The sequence below is a fragment of the Chiloscyllium plagiosum genome, chromosome 1 (assembly GCF_004010195.1).
Source record: "Chiloscyllium plagiosum isolate BGI_BamShark_2017 chromosome 1, ASM401019v2, whole genome shotgun sequence".
Classification (NCBI taxonomy): domain Eukaryota; kingdom Metazoa; phylum Chordata; class Chondrichthyes; order Orectolobiformes; family Hemiscylliidae; genus Chiloscyllium; species Chiloscyllium plagiosum.
Genome location: NC_057710.1, coordinates 32,483,267 through 32,499,988, shown reverse-complemented (window position 1 = coordinate 32,499,988; position 16,722 = coordinate 32,483,267). Strand labels below are relative to the sequence as shown.

Genomic DNA, 16,722 nt, shown 5'->3' with positions numbered 1-16,722 from the left:
TCTATGCTAATTTCTCCCCACCCCCACCCTCCTCTCACTTATCTCTCCACCCTTCAGGCTCTCTGCCTGTATTCCTGATGAAGGGGTCTTGCCCGAAACGTTGATTTTACTGCTCCTCGGATGCTGCCTGAACTGCTGTGCTTTTCCAGCACCACTATCATCAACTGTGCAAAAGGCAGAAGATAGGTAAAGAATTGTGATTAAAGATAGTTTAACATTATCTTATTCAAAAAACTCATTACTTCTGATCTGGGAAGAAACTGGTTTGAAGAGATTCAGGCCTCCAGTTGCAGCAAAATGGTAATTGTTTTGGGAAGCAACAACACATTCAAGGAGAGAAATGCAATAAGAACATATTAAATAGGAGATAGGATATATCCTTTCAAGTCTGCCTCACCATGTATTAGATCATGGCTGATCTGTCCTAGGTAGCAATTCCTCTTTTTCATAATATGTCCTCACAGTCTTCAACTTCTCAATATTTCAAAATATTCTCGACTTCCTCTTTAAATACTAGTCAGTGATGTAGCCTCCACAACTATCTGGAGTAGAGAATTCATTACCCTCTGGGAGAAAAAAATTTCTTTGCATCTCAGTATTAAATGAATATCCCGATATTCTGTAACTATATCCCCTAGTTGGAGATTCTTCCACTAGTGGAAACATCTCAACATCTACCTTATCAAGATGCCTCAAAATCTTGCATGTTTCAATAAGATCATCCCTCATTTTTCTAAACACTAAATAATAAAGGCCTAACCTGATCAGCCGATCTTGATTAGTCAAGCCCTCCATCCTAGAAATCAGGTTAACGAACACTTCTGAACTACCTCCAATATCAGTGCAGCCTTTCCAGTATTATCATCAGCCAGGAGCATAACATGAGATGGCATGAGGGGTCCAGTTCAATAAAAACTACAGAAAAATGACTGCACAGGGATGGAGCCAGTTTTCAGAAACTCACAATAATACATGCTGAAAATTTACACTTATACCACTTCAATATATTGCCCAAGTGATGCCCAAAGGGGACAGGTTAGGCCACTGATAGAATTTGGATAAAACTGGAGGAAATGCATAGCTGAAGTACCGGGTTTTCAGAAGTTCTCTGAAGGTGAGGAATGATGCAATATAATGGAAGGATGGAATTTCAAAGTATACAGCCACAACAATGAAGAGCTGTACCGCAGGATGGTACAGAGAAGGGTGCAGTCAGTAGAAGCTGGGGGTGGTGATGACAAAATAAAATTTGGTATCTTCAGCATACATATGGAAGTTGGAAATATTGTGACTGAGGGGAACAGAATAGACAGCCAGTATCAACAAGTCTCAGCAACATTGTTATCCAATTTTACATGACACATAATGCAGTGGTTCAAGAAGGTACCTCACCATCACCTTCTCAACAGCAATTAGGAATGAGAAACGAATGTTGGCCAAGCCAGACATGCTCATAACTTGTGTAATCAAAAAAGTTATGTAATTCTATTTAGTGCATATCACAGATTCAACAGAATGAGGAAGTAGGAGGAGAATAGGAATTGACATTCCATCACTATCAGGACATATAAGGCAAAGTAGAGATTTGATATAATTTTAGTTTTACCTTATAAAGGTGTGTGCTAAATTGTAGGGAAAAAAAACTTTGGTGACTGGTCTTAGAACTTAACATTGTCACCAGACAAATGGGGAGAAATTTTAAGAGAAATATGTTTACTGAGAATTGTAGGAACATGATGTGTTTTACCAGTGCCAGTAATTAAGGGAAAACTGGATAAGTATTTGAAACAAAGGAAAACTCAAAACTCAGAACTATTGGAAGAAAACCAGGCTGTAATCTTCACTTCAGACTGACCCAGCAATGAAGCAGCTTAGATACAATGGCTTGTTTCTTTGTGCCAAATATTTTTGCTTCTTAGTTGAGACGGATTTCAATGTAAGCAAATGTGAGGCTATCAATTTTGGAGACTGAAAAAGGATAGATCAGGATACTTTCTGGACGGTATGAAGCCAAATACAGTGGATGTCCAAAGAGACGTGGAGATTCTGGTGTCTTTAAAATGACACAAGCAGATGCAGAAAATAATCAAGAAAGCTAATGGAATGCTGGCCCTTATATCTGAAGGACTGGAACATAAGGATGCAGAGGTTATGCTGCAGCTATGCAAAACACTGATTAGATCTGACATGGAGTACTGAAAGCAGATCTGGGCATCACACCATCGGAAGGATAGTAGCCTTGTTGGGAATAGAACACAGGCGAGAAGGTTAAGGAGTCATCTGATTAAGTTTTCAAGAAATTAACAGGAAAAAACAAAGTAGATAAAGATAAACTATTTCCATTAGTTAGGGATTCTAGAACTAGGCAGTCTAGCCTCAGAACTCAGGCCAGACCGTACAGAAGAGATATTAGGAAGCACTTCTATATACAAAGTTTAGTACAGGTTTGGAACTCTTTTCCACAAGCAGCTAAAATTAAAAATGATGCTAGGTCATTTTTAATTTTAAATTGGCAACAGATTTTTTTTTGTTAAGCAAAGGTATTAAGGGATATAAGCAAAGGAAGGTATATGGAGGTTAGACCACAGATCAGCCATGATCTTACTGAATGGCAGAACAAGTTCAAGGGGCTACATAACCCTCCCACTCCTGTCCCTACATTTCCATAACTTTGTTAAACACCAAAATCTGACACACTTTCACATGCAATAGTTTATTGGAAATACAGTTGTAAAGAGAAACCTGTTTGAAGGCTCTTGCTCTGCATTAGGCAGCTATTTAGAAATTTAATAACTTCTCAATTGAAGCTTCATCAGCCAGGGCATCGAATATAAAAGTTGTCAAGTTATGTTAGAGCTGTATAAAACTTCAATTTTATACATGATGCAGTGAAGGTTTACCAGGATGTTGCCTGGTCTGGAGGATTTTACGTATGAGGAGAGGTTGAATAAACTCTGATTGTTTTCACTGGAGGGGCAACCTGATAGAGCGATACAAAATTATGAGAGGCATAGATAGGGGGGATTTTCAGAGTCTTTTTCCCAGGGTGGAAAGATCAACTGCAAGGTGGGAGGGAGAAAGTTTAGGGGGAAAAGTTGAGGGAAAATGTTTCACAAGAGGGTGATGCAGTGGAATGCAGTGCCTGTGGAAGTGGTGGAGGCAGGCACATTAGCAATGTTTAAGGCCAATCTTGATAAACACATGAACGGGAGGTGAACATAGGGTCAGAAACCATGTGTGGGTCTACATAGGGGCTAGGAATTGGTGCCTGATTGGTGGGCTGCATTGTTCTTTGTTCTTTTTTTAAAGTGAAGCCTTGCATTTCAGTGCCTCACTGTTGTTAAGAACACATGACATTCTCTGTAACCAGAGAAAGCCAAGGCCCTGCTCTCAAATATTTAATAATATTTAACTAACTGTTTCAGTGTAAAATTAAAGCTCACAGTAATCCTTCCAATTTTTCTTCCTTCAAGAGAAGTGTTCATGAACCTTATCACATCTCCTCACTCCAAAAACTGTGCTTGTGAGTTTGAGAATGTGATGCTTGGAAAATCACAGGCCAGTCACTACTATGGAGCCAATTATTCCAAAATGCAGTCCCACTGAGCTGCCTAAGCCAAACTCAGTCTCAACTTGACATCAGCTCAGCTGGTCTCAGAATATTTATCGAATGAGATGGTGCTTTAGGTTTCCTTGTAGTTTAGTTCTGCAGTCATCTAAGTAATAAAATAATCAGGTAATAAATCATATAAAAACATTAACTGCTGTATAAAGAAGAATTTAATCATCAAAGCCCAGCACAATGCTTTTAAAATGTAGCAGTGAAGAACATGCAGATTGTGGTGATTAAGCAATTTTCTGTTTTTAAGCCAAGTGGTAATAGATTTGAGAAGAAATTAGCAGAAGAAAGAAAATGGTGAATGATAAGATCCAACAAAAACAAAGACTGTTTTCAATGTCTTCTTGGTCATCCTAAATGCAATCCTAGAATGATGTTAATGCTGTATATTGATCTGGAGAATGTTACAAATTACACAACACCAGGTTATAGTCCAACAGGTTTAATTGGAAGCACTAGCTTTCGGAGCGCCGCTCCTCACCAGGTGGTTGTGGAGGACACAATTATAAGACACAGAATTTATAGCAAAAGTTTACAGTGTGATGTAACTGAAATTATACATTGAAAAATACTTTGATTGTTTGTTAAGTCTCTCATCTGTTAGAATGACCATGATAGTTTCACTTCTTTCATATGTAAATCACAAAAATTTTTTTAAAAGTTACATTCTCAGGTTAATTGTAACAATTGGTGTCAACCCAAATAAGATGTTGAGATGGTGAAAGTGTTAGCCCCTTGTGTTCCCTGTCTGCGCCATAATGTTTAGACTGATTCTAATCTAAAAAGTGAGTTAACAGAGTGTCACATGGATTCATGCAGTTTTTGAGCAAAATACAATGTAACTCTGCAAGTACAAATTCATCCCACAAACGTATATGCGTGTGTGTGTGTGTGTTTGTGGCACAGACAGGGAACACAGGGGGCTAACACCTTCAACATCTCAACATCTTATCTGCGCTGACACCAATTGTTAAAGTTAACCTCAGAATGTAACTTTTTAAAAAAGTTTTATGATTTACATACGAAAGAAGTGAAACTATCATGGTCATTCTAACAGATGAGAGACTTAAACAATCAAGGTATTTTTCAATGTATAATTTCAGTTACATCACATTGTAAAGCTTTGCTATAAATTCTGTGTCTTACAATTGTGTCCTCCACAACCGCCTGGTGAAGGAGTGGCCCTTCGAAAGCTAGTGCTTCCAATTAAACCTGTTGGACTATAACTTAACTTTGTACACCCCAGTCCAACAATGGCATCTCCAGATCTGGGAAAAGATTTGGTACAAATCCCTAGATCACTGCTGCTGAAATCTGGATTTAGATGAAGGAAAAGAGTTAACTTTCAACTCATCACATTCTCATATAGTGCACCTCGGAACTGCTCCATAACTTTCATATACTTTGAATACTGGGTGTAAGTCCTCTTTATGCAGATAGAGCAGCATCTTTTCAGTTTTATAAGGACACTGGGATATAGAGCATTAGGTGCTACAATTCATCACTCCCACAACACCTTCAATTCAAAAGATTTCCAAAATGCTTCTTTGTGAAGTTACAAGGATTTAACAGTTTAAAACTAACAGAGAAATGGAAGGCCAGTATCTAACCTACTAAAATGCTCACATCATGACATTAGTAATGCCTAACTTATAAGGTAGTATTTATTCCAGGAGATAGAATTCTGCCAGAACCAGAGGTTGGCGGGATTTCAAGGTGGGTATGAAGGGATGTTGAGGGACAGTGAGGAGCAGGGCCTGTCCAATTATGTGTTATGCTTCAACCCTTTTGGCATTCTCACTCATAATGGTGTCTCTGATGCTCACAGATATCTCCCATGGTGGTGCTCCATTCGCGTACCCCAATAGCGTGCTCCCTCTCCATTGAAAAGTAATGAAGCTATTCTGTTCACAGTAGAAGGAATAACATTAATTTTATTCCATACCAAAACCCTGTGAGATTATTCCCGGGCACAGGAATGAGTTTTGGGTATAGAGGTGTTTGGTATAAGACCATAACATAAAAGGTGCAGAATTAGGTCATTTGACCCATTAAGTCTACTCTGCCATTCAATCATGGCTGATACATTTCTCAACCCCATTCTCCTGCCTTCTTCCCATAATCCTTGATACCATTACCAATCAAGAACCTATATATCTGTTTTAAATACATTGAATAACTTGGCTTCCACATTCCTTTGCTGCAATAAGTTTCACAGGTTAACCACCCTCTTGGCTGAAGACATTCCTCCTCATTTCAGTTCTACATGGTTATCCCTTCATTCTGAGGCTGTGCCCTTGGGTCCTAGACTCTACTAATGGAAACATCGTTGAGCTGAAACAACCTTGCTGTCCACATTGTAATTCACATTAAATCCTGTTCACCCAGCACCCTACAGTGACTACTGTTCCTGCAATGCTCCGAATTTAAAATTCTCGTCCTGAGATCAAATCCCTCCATATCGAAAACTCAACCTTACAACCTTCGGGAAATTTCTATGTTTGATCCATTCTGCCCTTTGTTCAATCTAATTGCCTTTAGATTAGATTAGATTACATTACAGTGTGGAAACAGGCCCTTCGGCCCAACACGTCCACACCGACCCGCCGAAGCGCAACCCACCCATACCCCTACATTTATCCCTTACCTAACACTACGGGCAATTTAGCATGGCCAATTCACCTGACCTGCACATCTTTGGACTGTGGGAGGAAACCGGAGCACCCGGAGGAAACCCACACAGACATGGGGAGAACGTGCAAACTCCACACAGACAGTCGCCAGAGGCGGGAATTGAACCCAGGTCTCTGGCGCTGTGAGGCAGCAGTGCTAACCACTGGGACACCGTGCCGCCCACAACCACTGGGCCACCGTGCCGCCCACCGTGGCCTTCATTCCATAATTAACGGACATCCATTCAGCTGTCCTTGCCGTAAACTCTCTATTGCTCTAAAAAAATTTACTTCTTTTACCAAGATCCTGTTCAGCTGTTGTGCTGTCTTCTTACAAGGTACAACGTCAGATATTTTGTCAATTTTAATCTAGTACAATTTACTAGATTAAAAATATAATATCAATACAAATTGTTGTTGCTGAATTCTGATATAATTGCAATTGTGGCCTGATGGATGATTTAATTGTTCCTTGTGGCCTTCAACACCCTCTTAATAGCAACCTTTCTTGCTATTTAATGGGGAGGATGATCACAGCTTTTCTAAATCTCTTTCTCTTGCTCCTCCTCAACATAAAGTCTGATATGTTAGACAATTTTCTCCTACTACCACTTTGTATCCTCAATGTGCTGGCTTTTAGTCTACTTTACGAGATCCTTAAGATTGTGAAACCCATTAGCCCTTCAGTCTTACAAAGCAAAATATTGCAGAAGATGTATAAAACGGGTCATCATCAACCTGAAATATTAACTCTGTTACTCTCCACTGATGCTGCTAGGCCTTCTGATTATTTATGGTGGTATCTGTTTTTAATTCAGCCCTTCAGCCTTCACTTCCTACAATCTACTGGCTTTTAAAATTCAATTGGATTATCATTTACAATTATTTTCTGGTGTCTCTGCAGCTAACCCATCAGAATTTCTCAATCTTTTGACGTGCTGAATGGAAATGGCCTTTTGCCACTCATTCAGTTGTTGAGGAGAATGGTTGCTCCTGCTCAGATCAGCAAGTTAGATCTGTTAGCTTAGCTCTAGCACGCCCTGCCTAACTGTGACAAATGGAAAAAGCTGATGATTTACATAAGATCAACAAGCTGCAATTAATTTACACAACCAACACTGTTTGCTATCTTATAGCAGTCGTAAATAGCATTGTACATATGTCAAATAAGTTAAATAAGTGACTGTGTATCTCAGGTACTATGAGGGTAAGTACTGAGGCAATTCCTGTTGGCAAAGCCTGATGCATTCCAAAAATGAACCAGCTACACAAAGGCCATCAATGATACCAACAATTACTTCAAGTGACCATACCAAGGCACACAAGTCATGGATGAATTAACTTCCAAAGTACAAGAATCAAGGTAGAGACAAGGATCCTGAGGAATTGTTAGGCATGTACAAGCAGTCATTAGATTAATCATGTCAGAATTTGAACCATCACTAATTTTTTCAGCTTTCTGTGCAATGCTGAACAGGTTTTCAAATGAATGGATATAACTGATTGAATTAATAACAGGATCTGGAGGCTGAATTTGATTCTGGAATGCTGAGATTTCTGAAGCTATGGAGAAATATTTGTTCTTTCGCAATATATTCCAGACCAGATCCATAACGACAGTTGCAAACAGCCTAGCTGACAATACAGATGGCAGACATGTTGGCCATGAAGTAATACTGCTTGTGTTGGTGTGCTTAAACTCATCTCCCCAGTAAAGAATTTAGTGCCACTAACATTGTTCCATGTTCTACTTATAAAACAAAGAGAACAACCTTAAACCTTCTTGAATCATAAAATGAAGTGAACATGTGAAATACCTTTGCTCCTTCACCCATTTGCTTGGCACAATAAGAATTTTTAAAACCTGGAAAAGTCAAACTTTTTTAAAAAAGAATGTGCATTCACACTTTCTTGATATAGATTTATCAACACAGAAGTGCATGCACATTTAACTTTAGGCTCCTTAATATGGACCAAGCTGGTCAAAAGAGGTATTTGGCAGCTGGTGAGGAATACAAGAGGGAAAACATATCTGACCTCATCCTCATCAAACTGCATAAATGGTGGAGCACAATTAAACAATTCACTGGAGAAGGCTCCACAAATATCGCTATCCTCAATGATGGGCGTGCCCAGCCTATCAGTGTAAAAAGGCATTTGTAACAATCTTCAGCCAGAAGTATCTACCTGACAATGTGGAAAATTGCCCAGGTATGAACTGTGCATAAAAATCAGGACAAATCCAACCCAGCCAATTACCTTGCCAATTATTAGCTTACTTTTGATCATCAGTAATGTGATGAAAGGGGTCATCAACAGGACTGTCATGCAGCACCTGCTCAACAATATCCTGCTCACTAATGCTCGGCTTGGGTTCCACCAAGGCCACTCAGCCCCTGGCTTCATTACAGCCTTGGTTCAAATGTGAACAAAAGAGCTGAATTCCAGACTGAGATGAGAATTGTTGCCCCTGACATTAAGGCCGTATGTGGCCAAATGTAGTATCAAGGAGCCCTAACAAAACTAGATTCTGGGGAGGTGATAGCATAGTGGTAATATCACTAGACCTTTAATCCAGATACCCAGGTAATGTTGTGGGGACCCAGGCTTGAATCCTGTCATGGCACCCCACTGGGCTATGCCCACTAACATGCCTTTCCTTAAGATTCTAACAAGGGCCATGAAACCATTGGATTGTCAGAAAAATCTATCTGGTTCACGAATTAGGAAAAGAAGCTGCTGTCCTTACCTGGACTGGCTTACACGGGACTCCAGACCCATAGCAATGTGGTTGACTCCTAACGAGCGTCTGGGCAATTTAGAGATGAGCAAGGGAAAACTGTATGTGAGTTGAAATCACAGCTGACACAAATGAACATGCTTGTGATTTTTTCAGGTCAGTCATCTCAGCTCCAGGACATCTCTGCAGGAGTTTCTCAAGGTAGTGGCCTTGAGCCCAAGCATCTTCAATTGCTTAATCAATTATCGTCCCTCCATCATAAGGTCAAAAATTCACCGATGACTGAGTAATGTTTGGCACCATTCATGGCACCTCAGACACAGTCTATGTTCAAATGCAACAAGATCTAGACAATATCCAGGCTTAGGTTGACAAGTGGCAAGCAACATTTATGACACTCGTGACTGGCAATGACCATCTCTAACAAGAGAGTCTGGCCTTTGCCCCCTGATTTTCAGTAGCAATACCATCATTGAATCCCCCACTAATAACATGTTGAGGAGGAGGGGGGGTGTTATCATTGATCAGAAACTCAACCAGACTTGCCACATCACCACAGTGGCTACAACAGCAGGTCAGAGGTTAGGAATACTGCGGTGAATAACTTACCTCCTGGCCTCCAAAGCTGTCCACAAGGCACAAGTCAGGAGTGTGATGGAATACTCCCCATTTGTCTGGATGCATGTAGCTCCAACAACACTATGTTTAAATAGCACTAGTCCTTCCAAATTCACAACCAGTACCATCCAATAGGGGCAATGACAGTAGATAAATAGGAACACCATCACCTACAAGTTTCCCTCTAAGCCACACACCATTCTGACTTGGAAATATATCATTGTTCCTTCAGTGTTACTGGGTCAAAATCCCGGAACTCCCTCGTTAATAGCACTGTGAATATATATACACCAAGTAAACTCAAGGAAGCAGCTCACTATCACCTTCTCAAGGGCAACTAGGTATGACTGAAACATGGCGACGCAGGCAGCAATGCCCACATCCTGTGAGTAAACAAAAGGAGGATATGTAGCTTCATTTTCCAGTTCCTGGGGCAGAGCCTTTAGCCTCAAATGAGCAAATTTAAAAATGAACAAATCATAAGCTAACGGTTAAAATGCATGCAAATAACTAACCAGAAATTATGATCGCTTGTTTCTACAGCTTGAACAAATTACACAAGTCTTTCAATGAACGGACCAAACATTTTGCAAAATGTTGGTAACTCAATTCTGTTTTTCTAGGAACTGCTGATGGTTGGTGAAATTGTTTAGTTTAAAACTTAGACAATTAATTTGTTTTCTTCCTAATACCAAATGAAATACAATCCTCCGTATAACACACAACAGGAGGAATAATAGGCAGCAGCATTATGCACAAACAGGAAAAGATTACTATGGGTAATGCTTGATTCCTTTCCACCCACTACGTTATCTTCTACAGCCTGTCTGTTATCTTTCTTCATACTCGCTGCACAGCGTCAATAAAAAAAACTGAAAAAATAATTTCATTAAAAATACAAAAGCACCTTCTCCACATTTAACAACAGATCACCATTTTGTAAGGATAGGTTTACTGAGCTCCATCAAAACCAAGGAATTAAGCTCAGCACCTTTTATTTTGGTCTCTGCTAGTCACAAGTTCCAGATGCATAGTGCAAACTGGCAACAAAAGCAAAGAAAATGTTGCAATTATTTTCAAAATGAATCACAAACGTGCAGGAAAAGGCAAGGGAGGGAGATGAAATGACTTGATCTTGCAGTGAACTGGTATAAACACACAAGATTAAATTGTCTCTTTCTATGTTGTAACGGTCCTAAAATTCTATACATTGATGTGTTCAAACAAAAATAACATACCTGAATCATTTCCTTGCAATAAAACTCTTAACAACAAAACTAACTAGACATGGTCAACAAAGTTTTACACACTATTAATTCACAATAGTTAACCTAATCACTAACGTTCCAAATATAAATCATAAAGATTAAGAAACATTTAAACTTGGGTTATTTGTGACAAAGGGGAAGTTGATGTGCAATGAAAGACAGGGAAAGGTAAAAGGGTGAACTGAAAAGCTCCAAGCTACAGAGGTGATGCAAAGCATTTTTTTAAATATAAAGTTCTACTGTTAGTGCCTTACATGTTGGAAAGATCCAAATATTTCGCACCATCACCTCTTGCAAGTTTGACAGTTAAACAGATCATTCAAATGACTGAGCTGTGACCAGATCCCAGATCACATCAAGGAATGGGAACAAGAAGAAATTAAAAGGGGGAACACTTCCTACTGGCTGTAAGGCTTGAGGTCTGCTACAAACAATTGCGCCGACGTGCACAAGGTACTAAGGAACAGTAATATGGAAGTTCATTCACCTCCAGGGAGGGGTGGCGCTACATGGAGGCCAGGGATACTTCCTACGGAGGAATAGAGGAGGAACAAATCAGAGGAAGTCACCCCAAGAACACCCTCACTCACCTTCCAGCTGCTGGCTTCAGACCAGTATTGGAAGAGGCCTAGGAGCAGGTGCACAGACTACCCTCTCCACCAGTCATGGTGCATTGCAGTAAGATTACTGGAGGGGAAAGAAAATAATTAAGTAAGTTACAAATTAAAAGCTCTAGTTTGTACAGGGACCAGATGTGGGAACGACTGGGAGCAGGTGATTGCTGCTTTTTAATCCCATTTTCTCCTTCTCCTCTTCAGTGACAGCTGCAGCATGGGCCTCCTCATCCTATTGTATGGATTGTAATGTGAGTTATGTTCAGTGTCAATCCAGCTCTTGGGACTATTGTTGGGACAGGTTACTTATTAGTTCGCTGAAAGGGAGGTGTTGTTTAATTCTCCTACAAAAACCTTTCACATTCTTAAGCACAAAACAAAAACTAAACCCTGAAAATGGCATAGAATAAAATTCACAAGCAAAAAATACTGTTCCTTGGGAAAGCAAGCTGAACTGTAAAATATTTGCTATACCAACCAGAATCAGATGATGTTTAATAAAAAGCTAACATTTTCAGCTTAACTGGGATAACACACATGGTTATTGTTTTGGATACGGATCCAATTAGGTTTTATAAAAAAGAAAAATTGAAGAACTAAAACTGTCAAACCTACAAGATAAGTGAGATTCTAATCCAGCTCAAGTTGCCATGACGATCAGTGGTACCAGACTCACCTCCGGTCGTTCCGTCGCCTCCGAAACAGCTTTTTAGTTTGTGCGATTTCAGCTTCATTAGACAATGGCTGATATACCTGGAAGAAACCAAACAAGTCTGCTTGTTAAAAGGTGGCTGTGTGTAGAGAGTAAACACAGACTGCAGAGAGGCTCTCGTGCTGCAGAGATGGCATCCCTATCTTTGGGCCAGAAAGTCTGGGTTCAAGTCCCACCTCGGGATGTGAAGTGGCAGTGCTGCATTGAAATATACATCCAGTGCTCAGTGGTCAGGGTGAAGCACAAGTTAGAAGCTGCACAAACATTTCTCTATGCTGCCAAATAAATACTTACATTTAGAGCATTGTATTTTGTTTTTACACCACTCCACTGAGCCATACTCACCATCCCGCCAGTGAATTCACAGTACAGGTTAGAAGCTATCTATTAAAACTATTCAGGTACTACTCAGACCACTTCTGGGATACTGCAACAGTTTTGAGCCCCTTATCTAAGGCAAGATAGAGGCAGTCGAGAGAAGGTTCACTAGGCTAATATCAGGTATACAGGGACCATTTTAAGAGGAGAGGTTGACTAGGTTGGGCCTGCACTTCTTGGAATATATTAAAAAAGTGACCTTACTGAAATCCAAAAGTTTCTTAGGGGGCTTGACAAGGTAATTGTGAAATGTATTTTTCCCTGTGGGAGAGCCTAGGACCAGAGGGCATCATCTCAGAATGGGGTTTGCAAATTTAAGAGCGCGATGAGGAGGAATTTCTTCTCTCAGTGGTTAGTGTATCTGTGAAATTCTGACAAGGCTGGGTTGTTAAATATATTCAAAGGTGAGACAGACTTTTAATCAATAAGGGAATCAAGGATTATGGGGGAAAAGCAGAAGAGTAGAGTTGAGGATCTTCAAATCAGCAATGATCTTATTGAATTGTGCAGCAGACTCATTGGGCTGAATGCCTACTTCTGCTACTGCACCTTATGTTCAAAGCTTTATTTTTGATCATTGCATTAGATGTTCTGTGTCATTGTACAGAATGGTGAGATGCAAAATCAAACTAAATGCTTTCATTGATGTTTCCAGATTCATAGAACAATGTGGAATAGAGAAAAATCATAGGCCTATTCCTGTACCAGGGATTATTGTGCCTTATCAGTGACAGGTTAACGCTCTCTCCGCTGCATCCCAGTTGTAGTGATTGCAACAATGTCAGCCAGGTGGACCTCAGAGAATATGAGTTCCCTGATTGGGGTTGTTAATCGCAATCAGGGAGCCCTGGCTGACAGATATAAACAGGAGTGTCAAAGGTTCTGTTCACTCTGAGAGCTGGCCCAGTGTTAAGTTCTATGCACGTGTAAATAAAGAGCCTCTGTGAAGTTATTTCATCAGTGATACTGTCAAGATAGGGCATTATACTGACTTTATGAGGCATTCTTTAAAACATATAGTATGTTGATGTTCAAAGAGAAGAATATTCACGCACACCTCTGCCTAATGAAGATTAATTGAAGAAAGCAAGGTTAAGTTTAAATATTTATACATTACTACAAGAGGCGTATGCAGCTTGCATACCACTGGAAGACACTGACGTTACTCTGGGCAAATAAAGTGCATACAAAATGACTCTTAACCTCAAATGAAGATTGCCTTGAATCAGTTTGATGTCTGATGTTAAGGTGCATGATTTTGCATGCTTAAAACATCTGGCTCTTGTCAGATTCTAAGCAATTTTGTGCTCTGGGTCCTGATCCATTAAGTTAATATTGCTCTCCCTTTTTTTTGGAATTCCTTATTTCAGAGTTCTGCAGATGTTCAGTCTTTGGGCATACTCATTTTTGAACTTAGGATGTAGGAGTTGGGTCAGAAGGTGAGGTCAAGGTTAAAGATCAGCCACTCTCCCACTGAATAGTGGGATAGGCTCAAAGGGCTGTGTAGCCTACTCCTGCTCCAATTTTGTATGCTCTTAACTCCTTACTGCAGCTACTATTTCAGGAAGCAAGGCAACAGTGTTCTCTGAATGACATGCGAATGGGCTCGTATGCACTGGCAAAGAAAGCAGCATTAAAGCGGACGCTCTTGATTGTTTGGAAACAAGGTCACGATTTCCAAACCTCTTCAGTCTTGTATTCTGCAGCATAGACCACATCAATATCAAGAGAAAACCCAATGGAGACAATTCACATACTGCGGAACCTACACTGAACAATTAGAGGAAGTATGTCTGCAAAATATTTCCTTCCGAACACTACCAAGTTAATAATTTCACCTTGTTCTCTACATTATGAGCTTTCTTGGAAGGTTCCTTTAAAGCTTGCACTGCGTTCCTGTGTTACGATGTAGGTCATAACTTTGTATTTAGGTTAAGTTTTTTCCATAGGATTAACTAAAGTGTTTGAGCACAGAAACAGAACATTTGACTCAAAGTCTGTTTCCGTATTTATGCTCCACATGAACCTCTTCTTATCATACTCTCTCCAATGTTATTTATTCCTTTCACCCTATCTAGCTTCAAATAGTTCAATCATAACAGACCACATTATAAAATTCGTCACTAAAGTTTTAAGTATTTGAACATTTTTATTTTTTCCTAGGCTACACCTCAATACAGCTGAAAAGGTATGATGGTGGGTAAAAGTGTTCAAACTGTGGTTGAAGTCTTTATAATTTAGCTGCTTTGGATTACCTGAACATTGCTGGGAAAAGGAAAACATTACTTGATAGTTTTGGAACTATACATTTTCAGGAATTACATTGTAATACCGAAACAAACACAGGAATCTTCTCGCTGATGCTTCAATGGATGCAACATCAAGAACTTGTATTTACATAGCACCTTAAAAGCTGTAAAACATTTCAAATTGCTTCACAGAAGCATTATTAAATAAAATTTGACGCCAAAGTCATGGAAGGAAATATTGAAGATTCTGCGCTAGTAAACGGAAACCATCACTGTTACTCAGTACAATAATCCAGTGATTCCTCCTTGAAGAACATGGACATTGGTTTGGCACAGAACTGGACTCAACAGTGATTACTTCTATATAGTCAAACATCTTATAAACACGCACTGCTCACAATCGAGAATAGCTGCTCAGATGAGAAACTGGATATCGGTGACTTAGGAAATTAAGAGCTAGAAGCACGATCCAGCTGAACAGCTCCGCTGGAAGATTGGAGCCCAGAGAGCTTCGCTACCAAGCAACTTCATACCATCTATTTCTGTTTATACAAAGTCGGTTTCCAGATAACAGACATCTAACCCAAGCTGCACACTTCGATACAATCAATATTTCAATGATTGCCCGAGTATCCAGGATTTAACACGTAGTCCAATTAACCAACAACTCCTCATGCTCCCCAACTGCACCCCACTAGAGTATGCAGGCTTTTCAGAGTAATTTTCCAAGTACATTAACCCACATGTTCTTCCTACTGGATCTTCACCATGTTCAAGATCATTGCACTCAGATTTTTTTTCCCAGGGTGGGTGGCACAGTGGTTAGCACTGCTGCCTCACAGCGCCTGAGATCAGAGTTCAATTCCCACCTCAGGCGACTGACTGTGTGGAGTTTGCACGTTCTCCCCGTGTCTGCGTGGGTTTCCTCCGGGTGCTCCGGTTTCCTCCCACAGTCCAAAGATGTGCAGGTCAAGTGAATTGACCATGCTAAATTGCCCGTAGTGTTAGGTAAGGGGTAAATGTAGGGGCATGGGTGGGTTGCGCTTCGGCGGGTCGGTGTGGACTTGTTGGGCCGAAGGGCCTGTTTCCACGCTGTAATCTAATCTAATCTAAATGTTCAGAGCAGCCCGCCTCTCTCAAGCCTTTCATTCCTAAAGTAATCTTCCATTTTTTAAAACAAAACCTTATGGGCATCTATTTACTATGTCAATAGACAATAGACAATAAGTGCAGGAGTAGGCCATTCTGCCCTTCGAGCCTGCACCACCATTCAATATGATCATGGCTGATCATCCTTAATCAGTATCCTGTTCCTGCCTTATCTCCATAACCCTTGATTCCACAATCCTTGAGAGTTCTATCCAACTCTTTCTAAAATGAATCCAGAGACTGGGCTGTCCTAAATGGTCTACCCCGTATTTTTAAGCTGTGTCCTCTGGTTCGGCACTCATTCATCAGCGGAAACATGCTTCCTGCCTCCAGAGTGTCCAATCCTTTAATAGTCTTATTTGTCTCAATCAGATCCCTTCTCAGTCTTCGAAACTAAATGGTATACAAGCCCAGTTGCGCCACTCTTTCAGGGTAAGGTAGTCCCACCTTTCCAGGAATTGACCTCGTGAACCTACGCTGCAGTCTCTCAATAGCCAGAATGTGTTTCCTTAAATTTGGAGACCAGAACTGCACACAATACTCCAGGTGTGGTCTCACCAGGGCCCTGTACAGCTGCAGAAGGACCTCTTTGCTTCTATACTCAATCCCTCTTGTTATGAAGGCCAGCATGCTATTAGCCTTCTTCACTACCTGCTGTACCTGCATGCTTACCTTCATTGACTAGTGTACAAGAACACCCAGA

The 16,722-nt window shown here is 40.3% G+C and overlaps 1 protein-coding gene across 4 annotated transcripts in view; it reads right to left on the bottom strand.

The window, feature by feature from the left end:
* Positions 1-16,722, bottom strand: part of ctif (CBP80/20-dependent translation initiation factor) — a 233,642-nt gene that overhangs the window by 61,068 nt on the left and 155,852 nt on the right. For all 4 annotated transcript variants that reach the window (XM_043717817.1, XM_043717726.1, XM_043717902.1 and 1 more), the window contains one exon: positions 12,208-12,284. In XM_043717817.1, coding sequence (XP_043573752.1) covers positions 12,208-12,284 — 77 coding nt within the window. The remainder of the gene's footprint in view (positions 1-12,207; positions 12,285-16,722) is intronic.